This window comes from Coenobita brevimanus, chromosome 23, assembly GCF_032717465.1.
Source record: "Coenobita brevimanus isolate Jiangsu-jjx chromosome 23, ASM3271746v2, whole genome shotgun sequence".
Lineage (NCBI taxonomy): Eukaryota > Metazoa > Arthropoda > Malacostraca > Decapoda > Coenobitidae > Coenobita > Coenobita brevimanus.
Window position 1 is genome coordinate 3,526,463 of NC_136976.1, and position 17,634 is coordinate 3,544,096.

At 41.7% G+C, this 17,634-nt stretch overlaps 1 protein-coding gene across 1 annotated transcript in view; it reads right to left on the reverse strand.

Moving 5' to 3' along the window:
* Positions 1–16,482: 16,482 nt before the first annotated feature.
* The window catches only part of LOC145392635 (chloride channel protein 2-like), a 55,458-nt gene continuing 54,306 nt past the window's right edge, over positions 16,483–17,634 (reverse strand). Inside the window, exons 24-25 of the mRNA XM_080266960.1 lie at positions 17,009–17,164; positions 16,483–16,786 (exon numbers count right to left, since the gene is read on the reverse strand). Of these exons, the coding sequence (XP_080123086.1) occupies positions 16,559–16,786; positions 17,009–17,164 (384 nt within the window). The 3' untranslated portion in view covers positions 16,483–16,558. The remainder of the gene's footprint in view (positions 16,787–17,008; positions 17,165–17,634) is intronic.

A 17,634-nucleotide genomic window follows, 5' to 3' on the forward strand; every position in this document is an offset into this window, starting at 1 on the left:
ATTGGGCTAAAATTATTTAATACTTGTGTATTACCAATAATGTTGTTTGGAGGGGAAAGTGGGAAAACATTAAGAGAAAAAGAAAAGAAAGCTCTAAACAATGTTCAAACTCAGTACTCAGCAAAAATTAATCAAAGTACCAAGGAGAGTAAAAAAGAAAGTGGATGAGGAGTTTGGGAGGAATCTGAGTGTGAAATGGAGGGAGAGTAAGAAATTGTTTTGGAAGGAGGTAAAGAAAGTAAGGCAGTGTGAAAGGGGAAATAGTAGGGAAGTGAAAGATAGGAATAATAGATTGTTGGTGGAGAAGAAAGAGAAACTGAGGAGATGGAAGGAGCACTTTGAGGATTTGTTGAATGTGGAGAGTGAGAGCAGTGCAAGTATAAGTGGTTGGGGAATGGCTGGGAGAAGAAGAGATGAGAGGAGGGTGGAAGAGATCAGTAGGGCGGAAGTAGTGGAAGCGATGAAGAATATTAAGTTGGGAAAGGCCCCAGGAATTGATGGAGTGTGTGGTGAAATGCTTAGGTATGGGGTGAGATTGTTGTGGAGTGGATATGGAAGTTGTGTAGATTGGCTTGGGAAGAGGGAAGGGTTCCAGAGGACTGGAAATCAGGAATAATTGTTCCTTTATACAAAGGAAAAGGAGAGAGAGAAGTATGTGGTAACCATAGGGGTATTTGCCTACTTAGTGTGACTGGTAAAATATATGGTAGAATACTCATTGATAGAGTTCGGCATATGACAGAGGAGCTAGTTGGAGAAGAACAAGCGGGATTTAGGAAGGGAAAAGGGTGTGTAGATCAGATATTTGTTCTAAGATGTTTAGTGGAGAAGTATCTAGAGAAGGGAAGGAAAGTGTATGCTGCCTTCATGGACTTGGAGAAAGCTTATGACAGAATAGATAGGCAAGGTATGTGGAAGGTATTAAGAATATATGGAGTGGAGGGGAAATTGTTGAGTGCTGTGAAGAGTATGTACGAGGGAGCTAGGGTTACGGTGCGAGTGGATGGTGAACTGAGTGAGTTCTTTGATCTCAATGTGGGACTGAAACAGGGTTGTGTGATGTCTCCATGGCTGTTTAATATATACATGGATGGGGTTGTAAAGGAGGTGCAGGGTAGGGCAGTAGATGTGGGGGTGGCTCTAATGAATGAGGGTGAGATTTGGAAGCTTCCGGTGTTGCTGTTTGCTGATGATACAGTACTTCTGAATGAAGATGAATGGGAGTTGCAAGGTTTGGTGAATGAATTTGGGACAGTGTGTAGGAGGAGGAATCTGAAAGTTAATGTAAACAAAAGTAAAGTTATGGTGTTTGAGAGGAATGAAGTCACAGAGTGTGCAGTGAGGTTGGATGGTGAGGATATGGAGAAAGTGAGTGCATTCAAGTACTTGGGTAGTGTGATGAGTAAGGATGGAACTTTGGGGGATGAAGTGCGTGAAAGGGTACAGCAGAGAAGGAAGGTCGTTGGTACACTGAAAGCAGTGATGAGAAACAGGGAGGTGAGTATGGAAGTTAAGAAGTCACTGCATGATAGTATTGTGATCCCTACCCTGACGTATGGAAGCGAGGAATGGACCTTGCAAGAGGGGAACAAGTCAAGAGTGAGAGCAGTGGAAATGAGTTACTTGAGAGGAGCATGTGGAGTGACAGGTTGACGAATGAAGAAGTGAAGGAACGATGTGGGGTGGATGTGGATGTGGATGTGGTTGAGAAGATTAGGAGAAATACACTGAGGTGGTTTGGACATGTGAAGAGAATGGAGAATGAAAGACTGACTAAGAGGGTGTATGTAGGTGAGGTGGAGGGAGGGAGAGGTAGACCGAGGATGAGGTGGAGGGATGGAGTTGAGAGGCATATGAGGGAGGGGGGGGGGTGAGTTGGAGGGAGGGTAGTCAAATGGTGGGTGACAGAGCGACTCGGAGGCGTTTTGTCTGCGGCCACCCTTTGCGGGATTAGGGCGTCGGGCTATAGATAGATAGATAGATAGACCAAGGACAACACCGAAATGTGCTTTATAAAATGAAACACAGGAAGTAAAAATAGAACACAAAATTAATCAAAGAAAACTTGAATATTACACTGAACTCAAGAATAGGGAAGAAGACGCTGTTGAAGTAAAGATGAGAAAACAGTGTGAAGATTTTGAAAGAGTACGTGAGAGAAATAAAAGACATTAAAGAAAAGTACAGCATACCTGAAGACTTAGAAACATTAGAAGAGAGAGTGGCAAAAGGGTAATAAAAGAAAAAATAATGACAAAAAGTGAAGAAATTTGTGAAGACATGAGAAAAGGGAGTAAGACAAAGGAATCAGTGGAACAAGAAATAGGCCAACAGAGATACCTAGAGGAAATAGAGTTTGAAAGCGCAGATTATATTTTTTATTCGAACCAGAATGCTAGAAGTGAAGGAAAATTATAAGAAAAAGTATGAGCCTAACCTTATATGTGACGTGCCAAGAAGAGCATGAAAATCAGCATCATTTATTCATATGTGAAGCATACGAATATTTAACAAGCGAAATTAAAGGAGAAGAATCAATAACAGAAATACTAAAACAAAATGAATTACAGGTTGTAGCAAATACAGTGGGCAGAATAATGAAACGAAGAGAAGTAATTATGAATATAAGGAGCAATATAGAAATGAACAATAGAGACTGAGAAAAATAAATAAATAAATAAGCCATCTTGTTTAAAGACAAGAACTCCCGGATGGGAGTAGGCGCCAACAACAACAACAACAATGGGAAACTTAAAGATTTAACCAAATCTAACCTAACCAAACCAAACCTACTGCAACCTAACCACACCTGCCTTTGACAGTCGGCATTCAAATTAAAAGTGTGTGTTAGGAACGTTAAATGTTGCCAGCTACTGGAAGACGTCAGCGAAATATTTATACACTCTCACTCTTCATTTACAGCTTTCAGAGGTTAGGCTGTAAAAACACCCATTACCACAGCTGTGGTAATCCAAGAACAATGACAAGTAACCTGTGAAAGGCTCATTTAAAAGAGAGAATATGGAGAGGCCGTGCCCGTTTGGTACAGAACTGATGAAATTCCTAATTGTAATAGTTTGTGGGGGGAAAAGACAGTAAATTATATGCATGGGGGCTCCACAGTAGTTTCACCCCTAATTTTAATATTTCCAAAAACTTGGCTTAAGATTTAGCTTTCCATGTAATTTTACTACGAAATGTCTGTCACCTTATATAACCTCCCATTCTCCCCAAATTCCTTCACCCATTTTGTGATGGTTGTCATTGTGGTAAATTTTTAAAAGTTCGCAACTCAACATGTGATGCTGAGAGACATATCAAAACCGAACGAATCGTATAAAAGACCATGCCCTGATACAGTTGTTTGTGTCTGTATAACTAATGTTAAGGTTTGTACCTCACATCCATCGTCCTCTCCCGTTCATCACCACACCATCCGCTCGTTTCTCAACCCACCAGTCACCATCGTCCTCTCATCTGTTTCTTATACATGCAACCACTCTACCGGTTCACGGTACTCCGCTCAGCAGAATTACTTACCCATAATATATCTGCAAACACGCACGATACATCACACAGCCATTAATCGGCGTGAAACGCTGCCGAACTCTCGTACCCCAGAGATAGAGACGCCATTATGCATTACAAACGTTGAACATCTCGAGATTTTGTAAAATAAAATTCACTTTATATCTAATATTAAGGAGCATTATATCGTCTCAAATTTATAGAATGCATAATAAAAGAAATCAGACGCATATCCTTTGCATACCTTATAGTCCTTTAAGCCGAAGTAAATATATTGCATATGGCAACATTAACGCGTCAATATAAAATAAATGCTATGTAGGATATCATCATGACGTAATATGCAAAATACATAGCTAAGAAAGAGGTATTGCGAAATCTCCTGGGGCAAGAAGAACGTAAGTATGACCCCCACCTCTCTTTCATCAGGATATTTTTTTATATCGCACGATGAGCGCAAATGACTAAATGAACACCTTCAAATATGATTACTCATTTTTGCAGCATGCAGTATTCGGTACTGGACGACTGAGAAAACCCATGGTGGCAGTAGTAATTAAAGCTGTTTCGAGCATGTCAGTTGGTAATGGTTATTCTACGTGTTCAGCGCTCAACTCCTTAGGCTACTCTCTGAGCACGAGCGACTGATTTGGGGTTCCCTTCAAGACCGGGTTTACAGCATGCAACTAGAGGAACAGGATATAAAAACTCGGGTCAACAAATCTTACACGTATATTACCATTTACCATAAAGATATACAATGCTGGACACAATACAATACACAGACTAAACACACTAACAAAGACACAGAGGACCCGAGTTGGGCTACCAGTGACTGGGCAGCTGCAGGTGTCGTCCAGGTGTGGGAGGGGTCCAGTCAAGCATGCTCCCTCGCAGGAGACGCGGGACCACCATCAGGAGCCGGGTCATCCGATGTGAGCTGCTGGGCGGTGTAGAGGGAAGCATTTCCCTGGTGGGGCCTTGGTGGGTGTGGGCCCTCAGGACTGGGGCTGAACAGGGCGAGCAGGTGCGCTTCCCTGCACCTGCTCCTGGAGGAGGACTGCTTGTCGGTGGAGCTGGGAAGGTCTCGTCCTGGAGTCCTGGGGATGCCCCTTGGTGGCTGGGGGCTGCGGCCTCACTCGGGTCGAGAGGCTGTCAGGGGCTGCCTGTGGCGTCTCTTCCTCCAAGAGTCCAATAGCGAGGGGCAATGTAGGGGCGCTGGCTGCAGTGAGTGTATCCCCAGGCTCACTACGGGGCTGCTCCAGATCCTCTCCAGCTGCAACTCCGCTGTGGGGCTAGCTCTGTGGGGAGAGCAAGAGGGGTGTCCCACTCGGCCTCCGGAGGGCTGAGGAAAGCAAGGGACATTACCCTGGGGCATCACAGGGGTAGCGGATGAGTGAAGGACAGTGGCTGTTCCCTCCCCGATGGGCACAGGGGGGGCCGCCACAGTTCCGCTGGACCCTGGGACAGCAGGTAAGAGAAGGACGGTGGCAGTTCTCTCCCTGGTGAGGATGGTGGCCATCGCCACAGTCCTGCTCCCTGTAGAGGCGGCAGATGAGGGAGGACAGTGGTCGTTCCCTCACCGAAGGGTACAATGGACACCGCCACAGTTCTGCTTGTCCTGGGACAACAGGTGAGAGAAGGACAGTGGCCATTCTCTCTCTGGTGAGGACGGTGGCCGTCGCAGTGGTTCTGCTCCCTGCAGAGGCTGCAGGTGAGGGAAGAACGGTGGTTGTTCCCTCCCTGGTGGGTACAGTGGACACTCCCGCAGTCCTGCAGGGGGTGGTAGATGAGAGGAGTACAATGGCCGTCCTCTTTCCAACGAGGACGGTGGCCATCGTCGCGGTTCTACTTGAGACTGTTAACCCACCTCGTCCTGACCGATTTTCCACCACTGACTCCCCCCAATCCCGACCAATTTTGGAAAAAAAAATTGGGGGGTCAAACCTTCTCTATTGGTGAGAAACATCGAAAATTCATAGAGAAATCGCTCACCTGAGGTTTAAAATATTCGATAGAGGTAGCAGTACCCCTTACTTTACTGGGTTTTCAATCAGGCTGGCTCTAAAGAAAATGAGTTCTATGGGAGGGTTACTATTCCACACCACTCATTAACAGTATTTACTTATTTATTTGGTACGAATTTATATGTAGTACGAGAGTATATTGGTTTTCACACAGTAATATAGGCAATATAAGCATTGTTTCACTCACCAAACACATCAACATACCTGACTTTTTTGGCAACATTGCCTGATCATCATTTCTGACTGTTTCTTCCTTTAATGCTACGTAAAATTTGTCCTCCACATTGTTATTGATTGGGGAATCACTCTGGCCCTGAATTTCGTACCGTGGCACGACATGTCTTTACTGGCCAGGTCACTGGTAACAGGTGAATTGCCGAGACAATGGCATGCGGGGTGAGGGGAGGTCATGCAGGGTAAGGCATTGTCCCTGCCTGGCATCTTGTAGAGGAAGGTGTCCCGTGTATACGTACCAAAAATCATGCGCAAAAAAAATTGAAAATTGTGCAAAATAGGGACCTTGCAATTGATGCACATTTATATACGTCAACGGGACTGACAGTGACAAAACGTGTGGACGTATAGATACATCAACTGGACGTGGCGGGTTAAGGAACAAGTCCCACCCTGATCCTGGCAAGTGCTGGTCTGGCTCAAGAGTAGTACAGCGGGTCGGCGTACCTCCCGCCGGCTCTGTTGAGGGGAAGAGGGGTGCATGGTGGCGGGGGATGTATGCCTGTCTCGCTCAGGCCCTTTCTATGCCTCCCTGTGGTCTCCCCTTGGTACTGGTATTCCCTGTAGTCTCCCCTTGGTGCTGGTATTTCAGTTATAACAATATTAACGCTCAGGTTCCTGTATTCACTCAAGTTTATTAAAATTATCTGGCATTACCAGGAAATAATACTAGCATTGTCCTGACCATGAGATGGATAACCATGACTCACTTGGCTGAATATGATCATCTGGTGTTAGCTGAAATAAAAGAAGAGATGTGACCATTATATGTTTTGCTTCATTTTATAAAAGCTCCAAAAATGTTTGCATGCAACAGCCTTGGTCATTATGCTCACACGCTGCTCAGTCTGTAGCAACTTCTCTATTCAGTCCATTAACCCTGAGGTCGCACTGAATGACTTCATCCTATATCCTTTCAGTCTGCTTTTCAGAACTCTACCCTCAATATTCATAACTCTCCTTCTGTACCCAGTTGCCATCCCCTATCCTCTCCATGAGCCCAAACCATTTCCATCGATCCCTTCTCATCACGAAATACATACAAGTCCCATACAAACTCTTCAATCACAATCTTCACCCTCCCTCCCAAAGCCTGCCATTCTAGTGCACTACACATTCATCTGATCATTGTCATGTCTGTATGTTTGAGCCTATGAATATCCTCCTCCTTTAAGCCCCATCCACATGGGGTCACTTAGTGCACCCTGTTGCATGTCATGTTGCTCAACTTGTGTTTTCCTGTGGCAGAGGGTCTGTGCCGTGCATTCCTGACGAATCTGGCTAAGAGGCATTTCATGGTGACAGAGCATGTCATGATCATCGCAATGTCCTCACAGTGGCTGTTTAGCTTCTGTTGAGAGTGGTTGTACTGTTACCGCTTGCTTTTATCTCCCGTTTGACGCAGTGGCAGAAGAAAGTACTGGTACTGAATGGCCAAAGGGCAACACCCTACATTTTACAGAACTGCTGGACGCAGCCATGTATCTGGCAGGTAAAAACCAGCAATACATGGACAAGAACTGTAGTGCCAATTTAAAATGACATCAAGCCAGCCATTGCTTGCACCACATCTTCTTTTTCCTATTCTGTTTCTTTTTGGCACAACATAGTGCCACAATGCTCAACATATGCCACAGTGCTCAACATGAACAGACTCTTGAACTGCTGCTGTGTTGGTATCCATCCTCCTCCTCTCACAGCTCAACAGTAATTGGTACACACAGCCATTGCGCTAGTGTGGACATCACCGGCCTCAGCAACAAGAGTTGGATGAAACGATGCGCAATAGAGCATGCGATATGAGCTCTAGTGTGGACCACTGAGATTTAGAGTATGGAGGGACTATCCCCGCTGTGAGCGTGTGACTTTGGCCCTCATGTTGAAACGCCCTACTTGTCGCCTCCGCCATGGCAATGGAACACTGTTCTTAGTCTGCTGTCTCTGCTTGCATAAGCTGAGCAGTGGGCCATGGCACTATATTTTAGCTGAGCAGTGGACCATGGCATTGTATTTTCCAGATTCATCAGCTGATTTCAAAATGTGTAGGCATAGTGCACAACATCACCAGCGCCGCCCTGGGCCCCTGGTGGTGGGTACACAAACTATGTGGCGCTACCCATGAGAAAGCCCCTCCATATGACAGAGCTCAGTGGTGTGGACAAAGCGCACTCTCACACAAATACACAGGGCAATTAAACACATCCTTCAATACTGATGGATATATTATTAAATACAAGACTCATTGCAATAATAAACAGGCTTAATAATCACATATGTATATACTGTATACCTAAGTTTCCCCTTTACTGTGAGTTCTGTTCCTTCCTCAATAGAAAATGGCAGCAAACAGGACTGATCTACTAGGAACATAAAAAGTGAGAGTGGAATGTTTTTAATCCGACAAACATGGATCATCATCATCATCATCAAAAACACAGGGCCTAGGGCTAGGTTAATTGCTCCAGGCATTTAAGGTATGGATGATCAGTTACTGCCCATGACAGGCACTATATAACTCAAGCCACCCCTCTGATCATCTCAGCCTGGAGAAACTTAGCCCACTAGACCACCAGGCATCATCATCATCATCTTTATATTTTGTTTATGTAGAATGAAGAAACCAAATGATGAAAGATTGCACAATCTGCCTCTTCTAAAGACAAATGAACAAAAGCACTAAAAAACTCTTTAAAATTCTTTCCGCATCCACACACCTGAACACACAGCATTTAAAAGACTGGAGATTGTAAAAAGGGGGAGAAGGTTCCTAAAATGACAAGCTGTGTAAATAAATGACTTAAGAATACCATTTAGTACTTGCTATCATTTTAAAGGACATTTTGGCTATTGAGATTGCTGGGTTAAAAACATTTCACCATACACACAAAAATGAAAATGTGAGAAATACCCATAAAACTAGACAATAACTATGGAAATAAAGAAATACATATGTAAATAGAGAAATATATATAAAATTAAATGCGTCAGAGCACTTAAAGACTACAACATGAAAGACAGTTGTGCTCAATTCACCATTCATAAACAAGTATAAAATTGCCCAAAACTCTTTCAGCCCAATGATCATATTTTTACTGATTTATTCCTGCCATCTCAAAATGATTCCCTATTTTCAGTTTGTTAAGACCTCGTATTGTGAAGGGGATGATGAAAATAATGTCTATCCTCTCCACTCTAGCCTCAATAAAAAAACTTAAAAAAATGAAGAATGAAAGGAAAAATTAATCATCGGGCTTAGAGTTAAAATGTAGGACTGAAAATACAGTAAGGCTTGATATGGAACTAATTACAGCATATAATCAATTATCCGGCTTAATTATCCACATACCCACTTATTAAATTATTTAGTCAACAAAGTGTCTTGGACGCCTTATACACACATTCTACTTTTTGTTCTTGTTAAAATAGGATAACTTTGTTCTGCATGAGATTCCTTGTACTGAACATGAGAAATAAACTCAGTTGTGGTACAGTAATTCCTTGATTATTTATTTATTTGGTGAATTTCTGCAACCATCATAGTTTTATTCAGTTTATTAGAGACCAATCATCTTTAAAGTTAATCTACCATTCCCTTAGATGTAGTAACATCATTATACAAAGTTCCATTCCTCCTCCTGCTGCTCCTCCTCATCCTCGCCATCATCAACCTTTATCCTGGTTAGGTGTTATTCTCTCAAGTACAGTTATACATGGATAATTACATATGTGCTGTTATTAGTACACAACATATCTGCTATAGTATAATGTAAAGGAATTTTTTAATGGTTCCTCCGTTAACTCAGACATTCCATTAATCCAGAGGTGCTCTAGTTTTCTCATTTTCTTTCAGTATCAGAGAACCTTTTGCCATGATGGAAATATTCAAGTTAACTAGTTATGTCTGTATACGAATATTCCTCACTCATTTTATCAATATCTAGTTACTGATAAGATAATGAGTCACTATTTTCACTCAACGTTGCTCATGATTCACCAAACTGTTATTGAGTTGATTTTTTTCCTTTTTGCTCTGTCTTTTTCTTTTTTTATGTTAATTTTCTTTTACCCCCTACACTGACCAAAAAACATGTGCAGCTTTTTTCTTTTTAGTAGCATTTTTACCCTTCACACATCTACACATGAAGCAAGGACTGAATATCTGAATTAACGGATTTTCACCAACTTTCTGATGGGCAGTAACTATAAAAATTTGGGTAAGTGGAAAGTTCAACAGCTATTTAAATGACAGTTATAGAGAAATTACACCCTAATGTTAACCCCTTCTGTGTGTGTGTGTGTGTGTGTGTGTGTGTGTGTGTGTGTGTGTGTGTGTGTGTGTGAGAGAGAGAGAGAGAGAGAGAGATTCCCATACTAAGGATACATGGAAAGAAAAAGGGTAATTTAGAAAAACACTTAAACACTAAAAAATGAGGCAATATACTCAAAAGCAATACCATCTATCCTGCACTCTCTCTCCTCCACTTTGTTATTGCATAAAATATTGCTTAGGCATTCGTTATATCACAGAAAGCTTATCATCAAAAAGTGAGAAGTAAAAATGCACCTCTGGCCTTTCACTCCCTTTTACTGAGAGACAGTAAACAGAAATTTTGGGCGCCTTCCACCACTTGGGTACGTATGTCACCACACTGAGCCATTGTAAGTATGGTATACTGTTTTTTATTATTATACTCTTGTTATACTTTTCTTATTTTATGCTAGCTTCATTTTATTTTCATTATTATTGTTAATGTGATCTTGCTATAATTCTCTTATTTTATGCTAGCTTCATTTAATTATTATTATTACTATTATATTTTTGCTGCTGTTTTTCCTTAGTTTATGCTAGTTTCATTTTATTATTCCCTATTATTATTATTATTACTATTATTATCATTATTATTATTATCATTATATTTTTACTATAACCTCTTGTCTTTTATTTTATTCTTACTAATCTTCAGATGTTTTTATTCAATTCTGGGAGACTTCAAACTGCAGGAGTTGGATACAGTCTTCATTAAATCCCTTAATACCCCTGAATATAAACAGCCAGATGTACCAACAGTCCTTGTGATTATTACGGCTGATTTGCAGGTCATGGGTGTCCTCCTCATCATCATTATCATTCTATTCACCATCATTATCGTCATCAACCAGTTTCGGAAATCAAGAGCTTACAATGGCTGAGCAGGAGACAGACAAACCATAATAGCCAAAGTTGTCTGTTTACTATACAAGTGTGTGTATGTGTATTTCCTCACAACACTTCACCCAGGAGTTTGTGAGATAACTACAGTATAATACAGACAGATGTACATGTCACTGGGTCTATAAAAAATGTATTCATTGTAATGTCACTGCCCACTCTGTTTATTGTGACCAATATTGTGCGGCATATATCATCACTTCACCCCCTGAATCTAATGACATCTCAGATCATTCAGGCTGCCTCCGGACTGTTTGGCCTACCTCCGGACCGTTTGGGCTACCTCCGGATATTTTTAATCAACTTGGGAAAGGCCTCATACAGAAAAAAAAAAAAAATGATGAATACATTTGACCTCCCAAAATTATTAACTTTTCAGAGGTAAATAAATGTCTCATGGTAGCACTATAAAAAGGCGTCACCAGACTGAAAGGGGTAAAGCTGTTTCACATGCGTAGTTACGAGTGGCATTTTGATTACGTCCACATCTCTCCTCGGCATTTCAACATCATACACATTTCCACTCATATTTTTGTACCATTACGGCCAAACCCTGGGTGGCGTGAAGTCTTCAGTTTACCCTTATTTATTTTATTTATTCATTTTACTTATTTATTATGCTTCTAACACCTTGACATCCTCTTTAAGTTTGATTTTTTGGTACTGACTGACTTTGCCTTAGTACCCCAGAAAATTATAAACAGGTGTCAAACAACATTCACTTTTACCAATATACTTTTTATACTGGTATAAGTTGCCTCGGAAACCTGCTAGAGGATAAACGGGTGTAAGTGTCAAATAAATCGCTAAGGAACAGGTGTCAGGAAGTCTTGTATGCCACCCAGAAAATGACCCTATATAGTAATCCCTTGGTTATTACGTATGATTGGTACTGAGCCTAGTGCGCGATAACGAAATTGCACAATAACAAAAGCACAGAACCTTTGGGATTTGTCCTGTTACGGACACCCAAAATTTCCATTTTACAACAATATAAAGCCACTAGATACACAGACACATACTGTTACGGAAAGTATCAAACACACATAGACATGGCTAGGTTAGCGGAAAATGATGAGATGGGACACAATAAGGGAGAAGCATGTACCATACACAGACCTGAGATGGGCTTAAGGTAAGGGGTTCTGAGGCAAGGAAATGCAGAGTTCAAAGTTAGTGGTCTCCATCACCTTGGATTGCATTAACTCCTAAAATAGGGCCTCATCATTGAATCCCTTTGAGCCATCAAAAACCCCAGACCTTGCTTCATCATTGCTGGCAAAAACCACTATAACCAGGTACATAATAACCAAGGGATCACTGAATCTCCTTTGTTCAATTTCCAATACACATGAAGAAGCAGCCAAGCATCCAGGCCACCATGAACCAGCATGATGAGGGCTGGATACGGCTAATTTATCACCGCCCCACAATGATTTTGTAACAAAGATGTGAAAACCATAACCACTATTTTGCATCTGTCACACACCAAACCCTCATAAACAATGCAACATTCATCTAGGTCTGGGCTGCTGAAGGACTACTGTGATGGCATCTATACATGTCTGCGATGCCAGAGACGATATGGGGATCCTCTCTTTGACTGAGTAGTAATGTGCACGTATGTTGGTGGCATAATCAGGGCACAGTAAGCTGGTTGTGAACTCTATTTTGTGCTGGTATTCATGTTCAGATTCCCAAAAGATTGTGTTCAGTTAGGATGAGTTACAATGCTCTGGTGGGTGACAAATGCACAACATTGGTATAAACTGTCCCATATCTTACTTCCTGTACGATCTCTTAATAAACACAGGTTCACCATCAGCATAAAAGATAATTTCCTGTTTTCCAGTACCTTCCACAACTGATATGTCCACCAATATTGCGTCAGTTTATGATAATGCCAAAGTGTCTTAAAACAACGTCATCGTAATTACTACAATAGTTAATAAAAGACTCTCAGAGCAAAAAATGATAGTACAAATCTATTTCATGTAGTATCTATGATCTAAACTTGTGTACAGAGATGATTGGAGTGCATAAAGTACAAAACTGTTCATATAAGCTGTACAAATGCATCTTGGGAAATAGTTCACTCATAAGTTCGCTAAGTTAGGCACTGTTAGCAAGACTTGCCACGTCTTTGCTAACTTAGGCACTGTTAGCGAGAATTGCCATTAGTTGTGTGCTAAGTCAGACATGGAGAGAATTGTTGCCTTTTCTGTATTTATTTATTTATTTTGCTATCTTAGGCACTGTTAGCAAAAATAGCCATTATCATCTCCGCCAACTTAGACACTGTTAGCGAGAATCATCACTGCTTCATTGCTAACTTGGGTGAGGAGAATTCCACTATTTATTTTCTGCACTACAAATCCAGGCACTCTTAGTGAGACTTGTTGGAAGTTTCAAGTTTCTCTGCCAACTTAGGTACTACGAGAATTGAGAACAGTTTCGTTACTAACTTAGGCACTGTTAGCAAGAACAGCCATCGGACTTTGCTAACTCAGGCACTGTTATCGAGAATGCATCAGCCTCTTCTTTTACTTAACACTGGTAGCAAAAATCTGCCGTTAGTTTTTTTCCACTTTTTTTTTTTTCCATATTTTGCAGAGTATACACACCCTATAAGATGTTTTTTTCCACATTTTGCAGAGTATACACACCCTATAAGATGTCATACCCAGTATATATAAAGTACAGTCTTCAGTTGCAAATATTTTTTATATATATGATCTGCTATTCACATACATCACTCCTTATCATATCTCTCTCTATTTCAACATTTCAAAACAACTTCCTTAAAAATAAATACTGTAAATAAGGAGGAAACTTCACTCATAAATAAGTTCCAGGCAACTTTGTTCCAAAAATATTTATAGATGAAACTTCACTCCTAAGTTATTTTTAAACAACTTTCCAAAAAAAAAAAAATTATAGAGGAAGCCTCACTCATAAATAACTTCCAAAAGCTTTATATAATAGGAATCTAGACTCAACTTCCATGCAACTTTCCGAAAAAAAATAAATAAACAGGAAAGTTCACTCATAAATACCTTCACATTGATAAAACTTCAAAACTTCTAGAGGGCGTGAGGCTCTACAAACGTGTCACTGGTCCTGGCATAATACTGGAATGTCTGCAACTTTGGTAAGATCATACTGGATGTCATAAAAACATGTATATTCTCCATGGCGGAATGACAGAGTGGTAAAAATGATAAATGTTGGATTTATTTTACCCCTGTGAGGTATAGGGTGCTGAGGCTAGGCTAAGAAACCCAAAAATATCTATGGGATGGTGGTGTAGGGCTCCAAGGCTGGCTACCATCATCATCAGTTTAAGATTTAGTGAGTGGCCTTTGATCTTGGTGGCATTCATCACCACCACCACCACCACTACTACTACCATCATCATATTCATCATCACCACTATCATCACCACCACCACCACATCCAGGCCCCTTTTCCCACCTATGGATAGAGTGAGGGAGGGTACAGAAAGCAATAAAAAATATATATACAGTATATATATAGGAGAATCCATCTATCCACCATCCATTCCTATGTCACCCCAAAAGAAGCATGGGAACCCGGGACTAGGCAAGTTGGTCCTGACATTTAAGGTGATGGTGACCAACCTCACTCATCCCTGAGTGGCATTATGTGAGCAATAAATCCCAACCACCCCTTGGATATAAACCTACACAGGCTCAATCCGACTGGAGCACCTTAATTACCCACTAAACCACCAGGTGCCACAATTTGGTTATATGGTTACCACCCAGCATAGTAAATGGTTTCCTGGTGTACAGGAAACCATTTGGCTTGTCACTCAGTGTACAGCTACCCATAGGCAGAAGGAAGAGGAAAGAATGACAGAAAAAGGAGTGTAAAGTCACCCACTGGCAGAAGAAAGAGGAAAGAATGAAGGAAAGAAAGACAGAAGAGGAAGGATGGAAGACAGCAAAGGGCAGACACCCAAAGCAGTACTACATTGAGTGAGTGGATGGTGAGTGCCCCCACCTACCACAATATATAGCAGAAACTAACCGAAAACTACCCAGTTAAATAAAAGCCTCAAGTCACCTCTTAGGGATTCGAAACACCCACCCACCCACACACAATCTCCACCCGAATGGCGCTTTAAACCCCTACACCACCAGAAGAAGCGGGTAATTTCCTCTCTGTTCACTGCAGTTCCAATATCTAGCATGGTCTGGACATTGCACTGCCCCTACACACTCAGCTGGCCTATTCTTGTGTGTTGTGGGTACGGCTCAATCAGAATTACCAGTGTCTACTACTGAGGTCCTTCTTCCCCTCCTCCTCCTCTTCCTTTTCTTTTTCTTCTTCTCCTCTGACTTCACTTCCTCTTCTTCTTCTCTTCCTTTCCTTTTCTTTTTACTCTCTTTTCTACACCAACCACATAACACAAGATACATCCTGGAGAGAGGTCAGAGAGGAGCAATATTCAGACAACCCTGTATGAAATTCCACCACAGAGAATATACTAGAGGTCGTATGCTAAAAACTTCAAAATGCAAAGTGAAGTGCTAAAACCCTACTTTCTGATGGGTCATTTTTTGGAACGGCTGTGGTTTTTATTAGGTACTGTCAGCCTGCATCCCACATTACAGAGTGCTGTTAGCGATAATTAAGGAGGGATTGGGTGAAGAGGTGTATGAGATTGCGGGTTGTGAGTTGGGGGAAGGACAGCGTAATGGCAGGGGACAGGGCGATAGGGAGGAGATTTGTTTGTAGCCACACCTTATGGGACTAAGGTGTCTGGCTATAGATAGATAAAATTAATACAATCCATCTAACTCACTTCCTCCAGAAATTATCATAAAAAATAGGAACCATGCATTTCCACTTTGCCATTTACTGTTTAAGCACACAACCCTATTTCTTATAAACGCAGTAACTGATTCCAACCAGCTTAACACACAAGGTCATTTATAGTCTTTTAAAATCACAGATCAGAGTTTCATATACCCTAATATTATTACTGCATAAAACAACAATTACCCCATTATTAGTTGTCTGAGATTCAATTAATTAGTCTCGTTATAGGCTGTTTCTGATTCAGTTTTCTTCTAACTAATTCACTCTCAGCCATTAACGAGCACTGGAGGTCATTAGGGTCCTCAAGATATATTCAGCTACTAACCTACTCATTCCCAGTTGTTAATAAACTTTCTACAGTTGTTAGTGAATATTAACATCTTCAAGATCTTATACCCAACAACAATTAAGACTCTTTCTCAGCTATTAAAAGGGTTAATTGGTCTGGTACAGCTGTTAATGAGCTAACTGGCCTGGTATAGTCGTTAGAGCATTTAAGCTACGATTCTATACCCAGCAACTCATTCTCAGCCAACAACAAACCAATCTTAGTAAGGTTGTTAGTGCTATAAATACCCCAACATCTTAAACCCAACAACTTATGGTCCTAACAAGCTCCTTCTTAGCCATCAACGACCTGATTTGGTATGGTCGTTAAGTGCTATAAATATTCCAACAATTTAAACCCAACACACTACCAACAAGCTCGTTCTCAGCTGCTGGCAATCCCATTGGCGTAGTTGACGAGTTGAGTTCTGGAGCCGCGATGGGACACCAGGCCTGCCTCGGGGTCGTTTGGGTTGGTAATGCGCTGGGGTGAGGTGGAGGGGGAGGGGCCCTGGAGTGAGCGCATGGGGGATGTGGGGGTGTTGGGGGAGCTGACTTGGGGGGTCACGCTTTGTCCCTGACCCACATACTGCCCATCGATCGCCATACGTACCTGTGGACGGGATGGGATTGGATTAGACGATGTTGTTATTACCATCATTATTTTCATTATCAACATCTTTACCATCATCATCATCATCATTACCACAATCATCATCATTATAATCATCATCATTATTATCACCATCACTGTCATTTAATGTTCTGCAGCACATCCTTGACTTGTAATAAAGAGTGGCTGTACTTTCTCTTGCTCTCTTTCTCTCTCTCTCACCTCCTTCAGTGCCAGAACCCCAATGAGCCTGCCGATAGCTGTGACGTAGGCATGATTAATCCCCAGCATGGAGAACATCGAGTGGACGCGAAGCAGGGACGTCCGCTCCACCAGCTGGAATGGCGCTGGGTCGATGTGGCATTTGGTGAAGTCAACCTGTGGGAGTTGGAATGGATGAGTGTGTGAGGGAGGCTGGCCTAGAGAGGTGATGGAGTCTGGAGTGGTGAGAGAGAGGCCTGGAGTGGTGATGGAGTCTGGAGTAGTGAGTGGGAGGCTTGGAGTGGTGATGGAGGAGTCTGGAGTGGTGAGAGAGGGGCTTGGAATGATACTATACCCTTTTCACTCTCACTTGGTCTAAAATTGCCTTCTGTCCATCTTCACTGTTGAGTTGTAACAATAGATTAGCACTAGAATATAATGCTAGTCATGAAGCAGTGCTATGGAAAGGATGTAAAGCTGCAGTATTGTCGTTTTCTGCCACTAAGCTAGGTGAAATATGCTGCAAATGGACGAAAATCTGGGCCAAGTTAGCATAAAAACAGTATAGTTGTGATAGGGAGGATTGGAGTCTTAAATCACTCTCACATTTTGTTAAGTTAATGTGTGGGAACAGAAATGGATGAGTA